The sequence below is a fragment of the Taudactylus pleione genome, unplaced genomic scaffold (assembly GCF_031769625.1).
Source record: "Taudactylus pleione unplaced genomic scaffold, aTauple2 ptg000180l, whole genome shotgun sequence".
In the NCBI taxonomy this organism is placed as follows: Eukaryota; Metazoa; Chordata; class Amphibia; order Anura; family Myobatrachidae; genus Taudactylus; species Taudactylus pleione.
This window is the reverse complement of record NW_028284582.1, coordinates 850,802-865,574: the sequence shown is the minus strand read 5'-3', so window position 1 is coordinate 865,574 and position 14,773 is coordinate 850,802. Positions and strand designations below refer to the sequence as shown.

At 46.4% G+C, this 14,773-nt stretch overlaps 1 protein-coding gene across 1 annotated transcript in view; it reads right to left on the bottom strand.

The window, feature by feature from the left end:
* The window catches only part of ADAM17 (ADAM metallopeptidase domain 17), a 57,018-nt gene extending 52,365 nt beyond the window's left edge, over positions 1-4,653 (bottom strand). The window contains exons 1-2 of the mRNA XM_088476008.1: positions 4,445-4,653; positions 3,030-3,379 (exon numbers count right to left, since the gene is read on the bottom strand). Coding sequence (XP_088332134.1) covers positions 3,030-3,165 — 136 coding nt within the window. The 5' untranslated portion in view covers positions 3,166-3,379; positions 4,445-4,653. The remainder of the gene's footprint in view (positions 1-3,029; positions 3,380-4,444) is intronic.
* Between the last annotated feature and the right edge of the window lie 10,120 nt (positions 4,654-14,773).

Below are 14,773 nucleotides of genomic sequence, written 5' to 3'. Positions count from 1 at the left end.
CCAGGCCTGTTTCCGGGGCTTGGCCGATTTCTTGGGGCCAGCCGGTCGGGGAAAGGACTGAGTCTTAGGCCTACCTTGGGCCCTATAAGACCGAAAGGACGGAGTACCTGAACGAGAAGGAACAGCAGCCGACGGGAGACATGCCGATTTAGCTGCCGCCAGCGTGGCTACAATCTTATCCAGGTCCGGACCGAAGAGAACTTCTCTGTTAAAAGGCAACGCCTCCAAACCCTTTTTGGAATCAGCGTCCGCCTTCCAGGATCGGAACCACAAGGTGCGACGAGCAACCACAGCTGCCGAAGAAATTCGAGACGCCAGGGTACTAACATCCAAGGCCGCTTCGTTGATATAAGTGGCCGAATCCCGGAGATTGCCGATCAACTCCGTCTGCTCAGCCGAAATCGAAGGACGCCTCAAATGCATCAGCCCAGCGCTCCATAGCTCGGGCAACCCAGCAAATGGCAATAGCCGGCCGCGCTGACCCCCCCCCCCCCCCGCCCCGCAAGGGAATAGACGGACTTCAGGCAAATCTCCACCTTGCGGTCCGTAGCATCCTTAAGGGAGGACATGGATGGCATGGGTAATGTGGTACTACGGACAAGGCATGTAACATGAGAATCCACCTGAGGCGGGGATTCCGACTTGGCAAAATAATTGTCTGCAAACGGATACGTCACTGCTAAACGCCTTTGAGGCTGATATCGTTTGCCTGGTTGTTTCCACGCTTCCTCCAGGTGGTCAACTAATTGCCCCGAAAGAGGAAACACTGTGGTATCTCCTTTAACATCTTTGAAAAAGGCGTATTTGGACTTTGATACCGGAGGCTCCTCATCCTCAATAACTAAAGCAGTACGGACTGCACGAATAAGGCCAGGTATATACACCTTAGACTTAGGGTCCGACTTTTTAGAACGGGGAGGTTCCTGGTCAGAAAGATCCAGAATCTCCCCATCATCGGACGTCCCGTCGTCATCCTCATAAGGAGCAGACAGAGACGCCACCGGCCGCTTGTGAGGCCGCATCACAGACTCCCCTTGCAATACGTCTGACAACTGCTGTACAGAGCTTGTTAACGAATTAACCCACGCAGGCTCATGAGAGACCTGAGGGGAAATAGGGAGACTGTGGGGTACCATCAATTGTCTTGGAAAACCCTGCATGGGTGACGACACCACTGACTGCTGGGACAAACCCATCTGAGTGAGGGCAGGCTGCGGAGCTAACTGGCCCACGAGGGTTGTAAGCGATTTGGCAAAACAAGCCCAGGGCGGCTCCTGTACCGGAGCCATGACCGTAATCGGTCGCGTCAACGAATAACACCGTCGACATAGTACCTCCGCACTGCCGTCCCCTTCCGCTATAGGTACATAAAAGCTGGAGAGGAAAATCACTTTCAGACATAATGGTAAGTAAGTTTGTCTATGAAGATTCCATGGCTGGATGATTGATTTTATGCACCAGTCAGCAATGAATGCGGCTGTACACACCAATTAGAGCGGGTGTCCACATAGGCTGTGTAGCCTAGTTATAGGTTATCCCTCCACTACACATTAAAATAATTATTACCACTCTAGCCTCCCCTGCCCCATGCTGAAATATGAATAAATCCTATAAAATATACAAAATACAAGGGTGGGAGGAATTAAGAGCCCCCTTTAAAAAAGTAATTTATACGAGCCAATAGGTATTATCCAATACATTATGAATAATCTAAGATCATATGGAGCAGGGAGCAAACTTAAACCTTGGGGGAGTGGGATGAGTAATACAACTTCAACATGTATTACCTACAGGCCATAGATCATTTTTAGGTGTAAAACTAAGAAACTGTTGTAATCTAATGATGAAATCTGATTGAAGTATTTCCATCCCTCTTTGTTTTGGTCAGATATTGAAATTGGGTCTTAGCTCTGGGTGTAAGTATAAAAAACTGATCTGTAAAGAGGGCCTGAATCAGGGCCGTCCTACCTATTATTGGTGTGGCCTCCTGGCCGCTCGCATAGCTGTGGGTGACCACCCACAGCTTATGCGAGCGGCCAAAAAGATGGTCGCGATGGTCAAGACCATCGGGCTTGCAACGAGACCCTGCGGTCCCACTGACATCACTAGTGATCACAGTGGGGCTGGCCCCAGACGGGAGGTGTTCCCATGGGAACGCCTCCGTCTGGGCAGCAACGCCCCCGGCACGCCCACCAAAGGGGGCGTGCTGTCACTCACCATCGACAGCACGCCCCCTTTGGTGCGAGACCCATAGCGATGGCTTGGCCGTCGCTATTCGGGTCTCGCGCATGCGCACGACGGAGCTCCCTCGGTCGTGCGCACTAGGGCAACATCGACCCGCTTGCGAGCGGGTCTGAATCAGGCCCAGAGTTCTAACACATGAGCCAATGATAATGATGGTCGTACAGAATAAGGAGCAAGTGATAGGCCAAACTGTATTGCAGAGGAAAAAAGAAGCGAGTACAGGGCATCACGTAATGGGAAGAAAAGATTATGGGGTTTATGTAATAGGTTCCAAGATTACAAACCCCACGTGATTTTGGGGAGTTTGTCGCTAAATTTAAAGCAGGAGTGGGTATTAAGGCAAAGCCAGCCTTAGATCTGACTGGTGCTTTAAATTTAGCTTCACACTTGCCAAAATCACGTGGGGTCTGTAATCCCAGAACCTATTACATAAGCCCCTATGAGGGGGGTGGCAGATTTCACCAATACCAGGGGCTGCCCAAAAAACGACAATCCCATTATTGGCAAATGCTAATCCAGACCCCTACTGCTACATGGACTATAAAAGATGGGGGGATTGTGTACTGCTCTATATGATCAATTGGAGATATCTGTAAAAAGCACAGTGTACAACCAATTTACATTGTGATGCAACCTAAAGGAGAAATTAGATTGCAAATCCCACTGAGCTGGGACTGTATACAATGCTCTGGTTAGACAGCACTGTGAAACATGATGTTGTTGCTATAAAAAAAAAAATAATTAACAATAAAATGGTTAAATACATATATCCAACCCTTTCTTACCATGATATTTTCCAGAACTTTCACGCTGATGCCCTGCGGGTATACGTTCACCATTCACCAGTACTGGCAATAACAAAAGTGATGGACAGAGTATCAAGACCAGGCTGACCCAACTGCATGACCACCGAGGCTTCATGTCTGCTTACAGAAGAGGTTGTTCAGTCTCACACAAACCAAATAGTAAGTGCCCGATTAGGCCAATCACCATCACCAGCTACATGCGTGTAATCCATGCAATGGAGGGAAAGTTCCAAAATTGTTCACAGCCCTGTCCATGAAAACATGTTTCCTTTAAGATTCAGAGGATGTGTGTCCAGGGAAGATTTGACCGCCATGGTTAGATTGCCTGTCTGGACAAAGAGAAGAAACAAACACAGTAAGCTAAAGCAATATTAAGGTTATTAAAGACAAAAAAAAAAATCAACACCCCCAACATAAACCAATTATCTACTTACAAAAAGCATATTAGGTATTGTATTAGTCAATGACAACATGAACCTCCATATAGCAAAGTAAGTAGCGCTGCATTCATCCCCACAGGATGTAGTTTCAATCCTGGCGTACGAGGTGCCAGCATTCACAATGCGGTCTCTGGTATCCCGACACGAGTCAAAATCCTGGCGCCAGCAACCCGACTGTAAGTAGTGCGGTTAGGTACTTAGGGGGAGACTTAAGTTTAGGTTGCGAAGGGGGGGGGGGCATCCTGTACCCAACCCTATCATTCACTTACCAGTATGACATTGTACTGTGGGAAGACAACCGCACAAGATCCATGCAGAATAGACCGATGACACCAGCATTGTGCAGCAGCAATGCCCACCAATGCCACCCACAAAGTCATCAAGTGCTGGTAGTGGAAGGAGTAGAGGTGCCACACCTGGAGGTAACTGGGGAGGTGAAGTTTGGGAGGAAGCACGGGTAGGTGGGCATTCTCACCCACTGAAGATGGGTGGGCACAGCGTTACTGAGGACAGATAGGAGGAGAGCATGAAAAGAGATGGAGTGACGCCACTGGAACCCCCTAAGGAGCCATTGTTTGGAGTGGAATAACTGAAGAGAAAGCAGGTGGGCAGTCTTACACAGTTAAGATGGGTGGGCACAGTGTCATGTAGTGCAGATGGGGAAAGGGGAGGAAATCACACCTGAAAGTAACTGGAGAGGGGTAACGGAGTTTGGGGTGTAGTACCTGTAGTGAACGCAGGAGATCTTGCCAAATACATATAGTGTAATCACTAAAAGTTACAGTGTAGTCACATACATAAATGAGTGAGAGGAAGAAGATATGAGGTGGTGTCTGACAGAACTACTGTTGGTACAGAAAAGCTCCTAGGAGGGAGATGGGGGGGGGGGGTGATGCAGGTCAGGGTAGTAAAGCAGTCCAATAGGGGTGAACCCACTGGCACTATAGCACATACCTGGCCATGTAGGCGGATGTGACCGGCGGATACAGACAGCAGCAGCTCCCGGCTACACTGATGTGACTGCACTGCAACAAGTCTCTTCTTCCCACACACAGGCCGGAACCTTATTCCGGAGGTATATCCCTCCGATCCTGTCACTACTCTAGAGCATGTGAGTCGCCTTACACAGGTCATGTGATTAAACCCGTCCTTGTCTATGTGACTATATACAGTGTGTGAGCGCCACCTAGTGCCCGTACTCTGGTTTTACAGGCTGGTCGGGTAATATTCTCTATAATAATAAGGGCGTACAGTCAGCTCACGCAGGATAGTAGGCGTGGCCAGATTCCCTTCGGCGGACAGGCCTGCTGACGTCACGCGCGGGGTGCCCTCTCCAGTGAAGGCGGAAGCCCAAACTCCTCCTGCCACAAGTCCTTGCTTCCTGCTTCCGCTGCACAGGAGGGGCAGCGGTGGAACGCATGGTGGCTGTTTGCGTTCCACGACGCAGAAAGTGACTTTAGAAAAATCAGGAGGTCCAGTGAAGTAAAAGGATATTCAAGGCAAACCTATCCAAGCCAATAGTACAGGCTTGGGCAACCTGAGGTTCTCCAGCTGGTGTGAAACTACCAGCATACCCTCCCACCGATCAGCTGGTACAGCATGCTGGGTCTTGTAGTTCCACTTAATAGAATCAAGCACACCTTTCACCTGAATTTGTCAATATTTGTAAGGTCATTGGTAATCGCACTCACATTTATGTAAATAAAATGAGCCCATACAGGTTATGACAAGCCTGAGGCCCCCAGTCAGCCACCCTTTTGGTTCTACAGATATGGAGATGATAGCATTAAGCAAGGGAAAGGAGAAGCACATGAGGGAAGAGGGCCTTGCTCATGCCAGCTTACATTCTAAAGGGGAGGGGCAGACAGACGAGTGACAGACAGACTGTGCATGGGACAGAGGGTTAGGATGAGAGCTAGAAGGCTTTATGATGGGGAGAGGGAGAGAGTTCCAGAGGTCGGGAGCAGCACAGGCAAAATCTTGGATTCAAGAGTGGGAGAAAGTAATCAGTGGTGAGGAGAGGCGGCGTTCAGTTGTGGAGCGAAGAGAATGGACGGGAGTGTGAAAGGGGATAAGGTCGGAGATGTAAATGGGACAGGAATGGGTGAGGGCTTTGTAAGCGAGTGTGAGAAGCTGAAGGGGAAGGGGAGCCAGTGTAGGGCTTGTAGGATAGAGGAGGCAGATGTAGTACATTTGGAGAGGAAGATAAACCGGGCAGCAGCACTGAGGACAGATTGTAGCGGAGAGAGGTGGGAGTTACATTAGTCCAGTCGGGAGATGACCAGTGAGTGGATGAGGGTCTTAGTTGCATCCAGGGTGAGAGAGGGTCTAATCTGGGAAATATTTTTGAGATGGAAACAGCAGGCCAGTGAGAGGTTCTCAATGTGTGGTTTGAAGGAGAGGGATGAGTCCAGGATAACTCCAAGACAGCGCACTTGGGTGCTAGAGGAGAGGGTTGTGCAGTCATGGTATAATGGTGGGAAGATGATCAGCTCAGTCTTAGATATAGAAAATAGAATAGGAAAGCTCTCTGCTTCAAAACGAATGCAGCTAAAGACCTAAAAGGAGTTCATCTTCTCCTTAAAGCATAAACACAACAACACAACAGAAGGTCTGTCACAAATCGGGGTCTTAAGCTGGCCACACATCTAAAGATTATCTGTCCAACCAGCCAATTAGTTGATTGGTTGGAATGAAAATCTGGTAAGGTATGACAGCAAATGACAATCAGCAATTTGCTCCCAAACGCCGGAAAATGGACAAAAACTGTTGTTTGAACAAATTGTTTGGATCAAACATTTAAACAAACTTGTCTGATGACCATTTTCATCTGTTTTCTGGCATTTAGGAGCAAACTGCTGATCATCAGTTACTCCCATACGGTACCAGATTTTCATTCCAACCAATCAACTAGTTGGCTGGTTGGACAGATAATCTTTAGATGTGTGGCCAGCTTTAGCATTCCTTTCAGAATCAAACATTTATTTCTGTTTCCAGAACATCCCAGTGATGCCTACCTGTGAGTAACTAATGCACCTGTGTGCTCACCTGGTCAGTCTGACCAATGGCTATTCACCGCCTCCTATTTAAACCAGTTCCTGTGAGCAACCCATTGCCTGAACAATGTGTTCCTACCCAGGATAATCCTGTCCTCTGTGACTCTACTACTTCTTGGACTCTCACTATCTTCTGTCTCTGAGTATCATCACCTGTCAGCGCCCTCCTATGCTGTAAACAGACCTGCTTCTCCTCTCTGGTCATCCAGCAAGTTGACAAGTACCAGCTCACCATCTACCGCTGTGTAGCATTACCTGTCAGCACCGTAGGTTCCACGCTGCTTACTAATCTGCTGCTGTGCTCTGTTACCCACCAGCACCGCAGCACTCACTTTGCCTCAGTTAGTAAGTATATTGCCTTTCATCTGCCGCTGTGTTCCGGTACCTGCCAGCGCAGCAGCTCCCACTCTGCATACAGACCTGCTCCAACCACTTCGCCTCAGTCAGAAAGTATACTGTCTTTCATCTACAGGAATGTATTGTCACCTAACAGCATGGCAGCTTCCACGTTGCATACCAACTCTACTTCTCAGCGCAGAGCCGGCGAGTAAAGCCGCGATTTTCATTCCATCATACCGCTGGGATAGTGCATGCAAGTTACTTATGCTGTGTTACTGTGTGCTTAGTGGTGCCCAGGATATCAGGTTATACTATTGTGCTGTAATAAATAGTTATGCAAAGTGCAAAACTAGAAAAAAGACAAATAAGCCTTTGTTGGGGCACTCTTAGAAAGGAAATGTAATGAAAATGAATGAACAGAATTATATGAAATTAAAACTTAACTTTTAATAGTGAACTTGGTAAGATAAATTCTCTTCAGTTAGGTAACTCACATGTAAAACAAATACATATAGTGAACAAACGTAAACAACATAAATGTTGCAATCAGCATAAAGTAAGAAAACAATTGTTGGTATATATAATATGATATATGAGAGTGATTTACCTTGTATCACAAGTCATGGATTGGCAGCAGGGAACAAGATTATTTAGACTCTATATGTACATCAATCAGTGTAAATCCGCTGCCAGTAAGAATGATGTATAAACATGGATAAAGAGCACAATGTTACAATCAAGACTAAGGAAAGCACTCAGTTTATATACACTAGGATAAATTCAGTTAGGTAACTCACATGTAAAACAAATACATATAGTGAACAAACGTAAACAACATAAATGTTGCAATCAACATACAATAAGAAAACAATTGTTGGTATATATAATATATGAGAGTGATTTACCTTGTATCACAAGTCATTGATTGAATGGCAGCAGGGAACAAGAGTATTTAGACACTATGGGCCAAATGTAATAGGGTGAGAGTTTAGAAAAGTGAGAGTTTCTGACACTTTTTAAACTTTGCCAATGTAATAGAGTCCAAAAACATAATAACAGAGCGAACTTGCATGTTTTTTCAGACTTAAAAAACTCTCACGATTTAAAATCTCATTCAGATGTTTTCCCATTTTGAAGATAAAACTCAACCAATGTGAGAGTTTACTGCTAAACTCTCACATTTTCTAAACTCTCACCCTATTACATTTGGCCCTATATGTACCAAGTACATCAAGTGTAAATCCGCTGCCAGTGAGAATGATGTATAAACATGGATAAAAAGCACATATGTTACAATCAAGACTAAGGAAAGCACTCAGTTTATATATAAATAAAATAATGTTTCACCTCACCTTTATCTTGCATAAAGGAGTATTTAACAACATATATATTCTCCTGTTAGGTCTATAAAAGTAATTCTGCTGTTATTATAGGCAAGGTGAAAAAAAAATGGGCGAATATCTAAGACTGAATTAACCCCTCCTCCTAACTCGACTTGTTTGAAAATCACAGTGGGTCAGAGAGAAAACACACAGATGAGTATAATTATAAGAATAATCGAAAATATAGTGTCAATATACAGGCACCAACAGTTCTAATCTATAGGTCTGCTGTAACTTCTAAGGCAAAACCGGTTTAATACAATGCAGTTGAATTGCTCAGGATCTCAGGCAGCAGTAAGGTGAGGATTAATTACACCTTGTAACAAGATCAAGTTCTGTCTAATAGGTACAATACAATAAAAGAACAGCAGTTAGATCATATAAGATAAAAGAGTGTTACATGGAAAATATCTTATGGGAATGCTCTCGAAGAAAGTAAGGTCTGTGGTTAATAAAACGCTAAATCACTTCTGCTTTCCCATGTCCAATTCTAACATGGGATGAGAGAGTGCAAATAGCTTAACACACAGAGGAAACAACAGAAAGGCACTTCTGCTGTCTGAGGAGAAGCAGCGTCTCTCCCCTGTTACCTTAAGGCATTGCAGGGGGAGTCGCACGCTGGGAACTCAGATGAGAGAGTGCATGGAAGTTACATTAAAGTTACCTCACCAATATAGTCAGCCAGGGCCGGACTGGGACTAAAAATAGGCCCTGGCATTTAAAGCACACAGGCCCACCTCGCATCAGGATCTGGCTCCTGGTATAGACTCCTCCCCTTACTATTCCTGGTCCCTCCCTCTTCAGTCTATGCACTTACAAATATAATTAATATTAGAAAATAGAAGTATACATCATTCTCTGTATTATGGTGCGTGCATACGATACGATTAAAATGCATGATATGAACGATAACTATATCGATCTTATTGCTATCGTTCATGCAGTTTTTGGTGCCTCCAACCCACCAACGACCACCAATGAACGGACACATATGGACGATAAAGATATCATCCATCGACCATGCATGCAAGCCAACCTGGCAGATATCGACCTGGTTACTATAGGGACCCGCGGCCGTCGTTGGTGGTGTGCTGGATGATTGAAATAGATCATCCATCACACCCAGGAGATCGTTCAACGATATTATTATCGTTGACGATCGTCCCGTGTGTGTATGCACCATTAATCTCATTCTGTATGGGATTCAAAATGTGGTATAGTCAGACATTGGTATTTGATTTGGTTCTGTTAGGTAGAGCTAGTACTGCATTGGTGTAGGTCACACACACAGAAAAGGGAAGGTATTTTCCCAATAACCAAGCCCTGGCTTAGCAGCTGTAGAGGATTAGATTGTGTGCACTGTAGGATTTTATTTTAGGGCAGGGGTGCTGAACCCAGAGGGATGACACATCTGTGAACCAAAGCAGAGCCATTACTACACATATTGGTGTACTGTGTAGTGTTCACTGTAGGATTTTGTTAGGGCATTAGTTATCAGTGAGGATGGCACACCAACGTGTGCCTCTCTGTGAGGGGTATGGTCTCATGGCATGCCCCCCTCCCCCCTCCCTTTACATCATTTATACAAGGGAAAAGTAGACACATGATGTTTATATTAGGGGTGTGCACCGGCCACTTTTTGTGTTTTGGTTTTGGATCTGGATCTTTCTTTGTGTTTTGGATCTGGATTGGTTTTGCCAAAACCAACCTTCCGTGTTTTGGGTTCTGGGTTTTGTGTTTTGGATCTGTATTTTTTTGAAAAAAAGCATAAAAACAGCTAAAATCACAGAATTTGTAGGTTTTTCTGCTCCTATGCTATTATTAACCTCAATAATCTTAATTTCCACTCATTTCCAGTCTATTCTGAACACCTCACACCTCCCACCCACCCTTATGTTGTATAAACAGGACATGCACACTTTAACAAACCAATCATTTCAGCGCCAGGGTCTGCCACACAACTGTGGCTGAAATGATTGGTTCGTTTGGGCCCCCACAAAAGAAGCTGGCAATTAATCTGTCCCTGCACAAACTGGCTCTACGGAGGCAAGATGTCATCCTCATCCTCCTCATCCACCGATTCCTCACCCTCTTCAGTGTGTACATCCTCATCCTCACAAAGTATTAACTCGTCCTCACTTGAATCCACCACCACAGGTCTCTCTGTACGTTCTGGAGGCTAGTCTCCCTGGAAGAGCTGATAATTCATTTTGATGAACATCATCTTCTCCACATTCTGTGGAAGCAACCTCCTACGCCTTTCGCTGATAAGGTTCCCGGCTGCACTAAACACTCTTTCGGAGTACACACTGGAGGGGGGGCAACTCAGGTAAAATAGAGCCAGTTTGTACAGGGGCCTCCAAATTGCCTCTTTTTCCTGCCAGTACAGGTATGGACTGTCTGACATGCCTACTTGGATGCTGTCACCGATGTAATCCTCCACCATTCTGTCAATGGTGACAGTATCATATGCAGTGACAGTAGACATGTCAGAAATTGTTGCCAGGTCCTTCAGTCCGGACCAGATGTCCAAACTTGGTCCTGCCTGCCCTGCATCACTGCCAGCGGGTTGCTTAGGATACCTAAGTTTTTTCCTGGCAGCCCCAGTTGCGGGAGAAAATGAAGAAGGAGCTGTTGACATGTCACGTTCCGCTTCAGCTGACAGTGTGTTCACCAGCAGGTCTTTGCACCTCTGCAGGCTTGTGTCGGCCGGAAAGAGAGACACCACATACGCTTTAAACCTAGGATCGAGCACGGTGGCCAAAATGTAGTGGTCTGATTTCAACATATTGACCACCCTGGAATCCTGGCAAAGCAAATGAAGGGCTTCATCCACAAGTCCCACATGCCGAGCGGAATCGCTCCGTCTTAGCTCCTCCTTCACTTTCTCCAGCTGCTTCTGCAAAAGCCTGATGAGGGGAATGACCTGACTCAAGCTGGCAGTGTCTGAACTGACTTCACGTGTGGCAAGTTCGAAGGGCTGGAGAACCTTGCACAACACGGAAATCATTCTCCACTGTGCTTGAGTCAGGTGCATACCCCCTCCTTTGCCTATGTCATAAGTGGATGCATAGGCTTGAATGGCCTTTTGCTGCTCCTCCATCCTCTGAAGCATATAGAGGGTTGAGTTCCACCGCGTCACAAACTCTTGCTTCAGGTGATGGCGGGGCAGGTTCAAGAGTGTTTGCTGGCGCTCAAGTCTTCGGCACGCAGTCGCTGAATGGCGAAAGTGGGCAGAAATTTTTCGGGCCACCCAAAGCGTCTCCTGCACGCCCCTGTCGCTTTTCAGAAAATTCTCCACCACCAAGTTTATTGTGTGAGCAAAACATGGGACGTGCTGGAATTTGCCCAGATGTAATGCCCGCACAATATTGGTGGCGTTGTCAGATATCACAAATCCCCAGGAGAGTCTAAGTGGGGTAAGCCACTGGGCGATGATTTCCCTCAGTTTCTCTAAGAGGTTGTCGGCGGTGTGCCTCTTACTGAAACCGGTGATACACAGCGTAGCCTGCCTTGGAACGAGCTGGCGTTTCTGAGATGCTGCGACTGGTGACGCTGCTGCTGTTGCTGCGTAAGGTGATACATCTACCCAGTGGGCTGTCACAGTCATATAGTCCTTAGTCTGCCCTGTTCCACTTGTCCACATGTCCGTGGTTAAGTGGACATTGGGTACAATGGCATTTTTCAGGACACTGAGGACACTTTTTCTGACGTTTCTGTACAGTCTCGGTATCGCCTGCCTAGTGAAGTGGAATCTAGACGGGATTTGGAACCGGGGACACACTACCTCCATCAATTGTCTAAATCCCACTGCACTAATGGCGGATACCGGACGCACGTCTAACACCAACATAGCAGTCAAGGCCTCAGTTATATGTTTTGCTTCAGGATGACTGCTGTCGTACTTCATCCTCCTCGCTAAGGACTGTTGGAGGGTCAATTGTTTAGTAAAAGTAGTGGTGTTCCTACTTCCTCTCTGGGATGATGAACGACTCCCAGCAGCAGCAACAGCAGCAGCGGCAGCAGGAGGCGTAGCAATGCAGGATCCTCCGGAGGAATCCGGGATAGGAGAGTCAGTCATGCCAGTGACATGGCCTGCAGGACTACTTCCGATCCTGACTAAGGAGGAAATTGACGAGGAGGGAGTTGACGGTGTGGTTTGCAGGCGCTTGGATACAACAGGACAACAGGATTTAGGTGTCCCTGGACTGCTTACGGTCTTAGCCAAAGTTTCTGAACTTGACAGTAACTTATTATGAACGCGCTGCAGGTGCCGTATAAGGGAGGATGTTCCTAGGTGGTTAACGTCCCTACCCCTACTTATTCCACCTTTACATAAGGTACATATGGCAAGACAGTTGTTGTCCGGATTTGGATAGAAATATTGCCAGACCAAAGAGGTGGAATGTTTGGTCTTCTGCCCAGGCATGACCGTGATGGGCTTTTTCATCCCACGGACAACAACTGTCTCCCCCGGAGCCTGATTTAAACAAACTACATCACCATCAGAATCCTCCTCGCCAACTTCCTCCTCAGCGCCAGCTACACCAGTATCCTCATCCTGTTGTACTTCAACAGTGACATCTTCAATTTGCATATCAGCAAGTGGACTGTGGGTGCTCCTTTCAGCACTTGCAGGGGGCGTGCAAATGGTGGAAAGAGCCACCTCTTCCTGTCCAGTGCTGGGAAGGTCAGGCATCGCAACCACCACCACACTTGGACTCTCCTTGGGGATTTGTGATATCTTAGAAAGCACAGTTCTTCGCTGTGCTTTTGCCAGCTTAACTCTTTTGATTTTTTTAGTGGGAGGAGGGCTTCCATCATCATGTGAAGCTGAACCACTAGTCATGAACATACTAGGGATCGACCTTAGCCGTTCCTTGCCACTCCGTGTCGTAAATGGCATATTGGCAAGTTTACGTTTCTCTTCAGCTGATTTAAATGTTTTTTTCAAGGTCATTTTCCTGAACTTTGTCATTTGGGATTGTATGTGCCCTCTATTATGACATTGGGCATCGGCATTGGCAAACGACGTTGATGGCATGTTATCGTCTATGTCATGACTAGTGGCAGCAGCTTCAGCACTAGGAGGAAGTGGTTCTTGATCTTTCTCTATTTTATTTATATCGGAGAAAGTTTGGTCCTCCATTTATGTTATATCGATTTGATATATACGTGCGGCTAAACACAGAAAATATTTTTTTAATTTTGCTGGAGAGTAGTGCACTTTGTGGGTTACACCAGCCTTTAAGAAATGAGCCAGCCGGCTCTTTACTTATGGGACACAGGCTCACGCTTGGCGCTGCTCCTTTGTTGATGCACGTGCGGCTACTGCGCACACAATTCACAAACACAGAAAATAATTTTTTTTTTGGTTTGGACTGGAGTGTACTTTGGGGGTTACAGCACCCTTTAACGGTCAAGCCAGCCGGCCCTTTACTTATGACACAGGCGCACGCTTGGCACTACTTTGTTGATGCACGTACGGCTACTGCGCACACAATTCACAAACACAGAAAAAATATTTTGTTATTTGGTTTGGAGTGTACTTTGGGGGTTACAGCACCCTTTAACGGTCAAGCCAGCCGGCTCTTTACTTATGACACAGGCGCACGCTAGGCACTACTTTGTTGATGCACGTGCGGCTACTGCGCACACAATTCACAAACACAGAAAATAATTTTTTTTTTGGTTTGGACTGGAGTGTACTTTGGGGGTTACAGCACCCTTTAACGGTCAAGCCAGCCGGCCCTTTACTTATGACACAGGCGCACGCTTGGCACTACTTTGTTGATGCACGTGCGGCTACTGCGCACACAATTCACAAACACAGAAAAAATATTTTGTTATTTGGTTTGGAGTGTACTTTGGGGGTTACAGCACCCTTTAACGGTCAAGCCAGCCGGCCCTTTACTTATGACACAGGCGCACGCTTGGCACTACTTTGTTGATGCACGTGCGGCTACTGCGCACACAATTCACAAACACAGAAAATAATTTTTTTTTTGGTTTGGACTGGAGTGTACTTTGGGGGTTACAGCACCCTTTAATGGTCAAGCCAGCCGGCCCTTTACTTATGACACAGGCGCACGCTTGGCACTACTTTGTTGATGCACGTGCGGCTACTGTGCACACAATTCACAAACACAGAAAATAATTTTTTTTTTGGTTTGGACTGGAGTGTACTTTGGGGGTTACAGCACCCTTTAACAGTCAAGCCAGCCGGCCCTTTACTTATGACACAGGCGCACGCTTGGCACTACTTTGTTGATGCACATGTGGCTACTGCGCACACAATTCACAAACACAGAAAATAATTTTTTTTTTGGTTTGGACTGGAGTGTACTTTGGGGGTTACAGCACCCTTTAACGGTCAAGCCAGCCGGCCCTTTACTTATGACACAGGCGCACGCTTGGCACTACTTTGTTGATGCACGTGCGGCTACTGCGCACACAATTCACAAACACAGAAAATAATTTTTTTTTTGGTTTGGACTGGAGTGTAC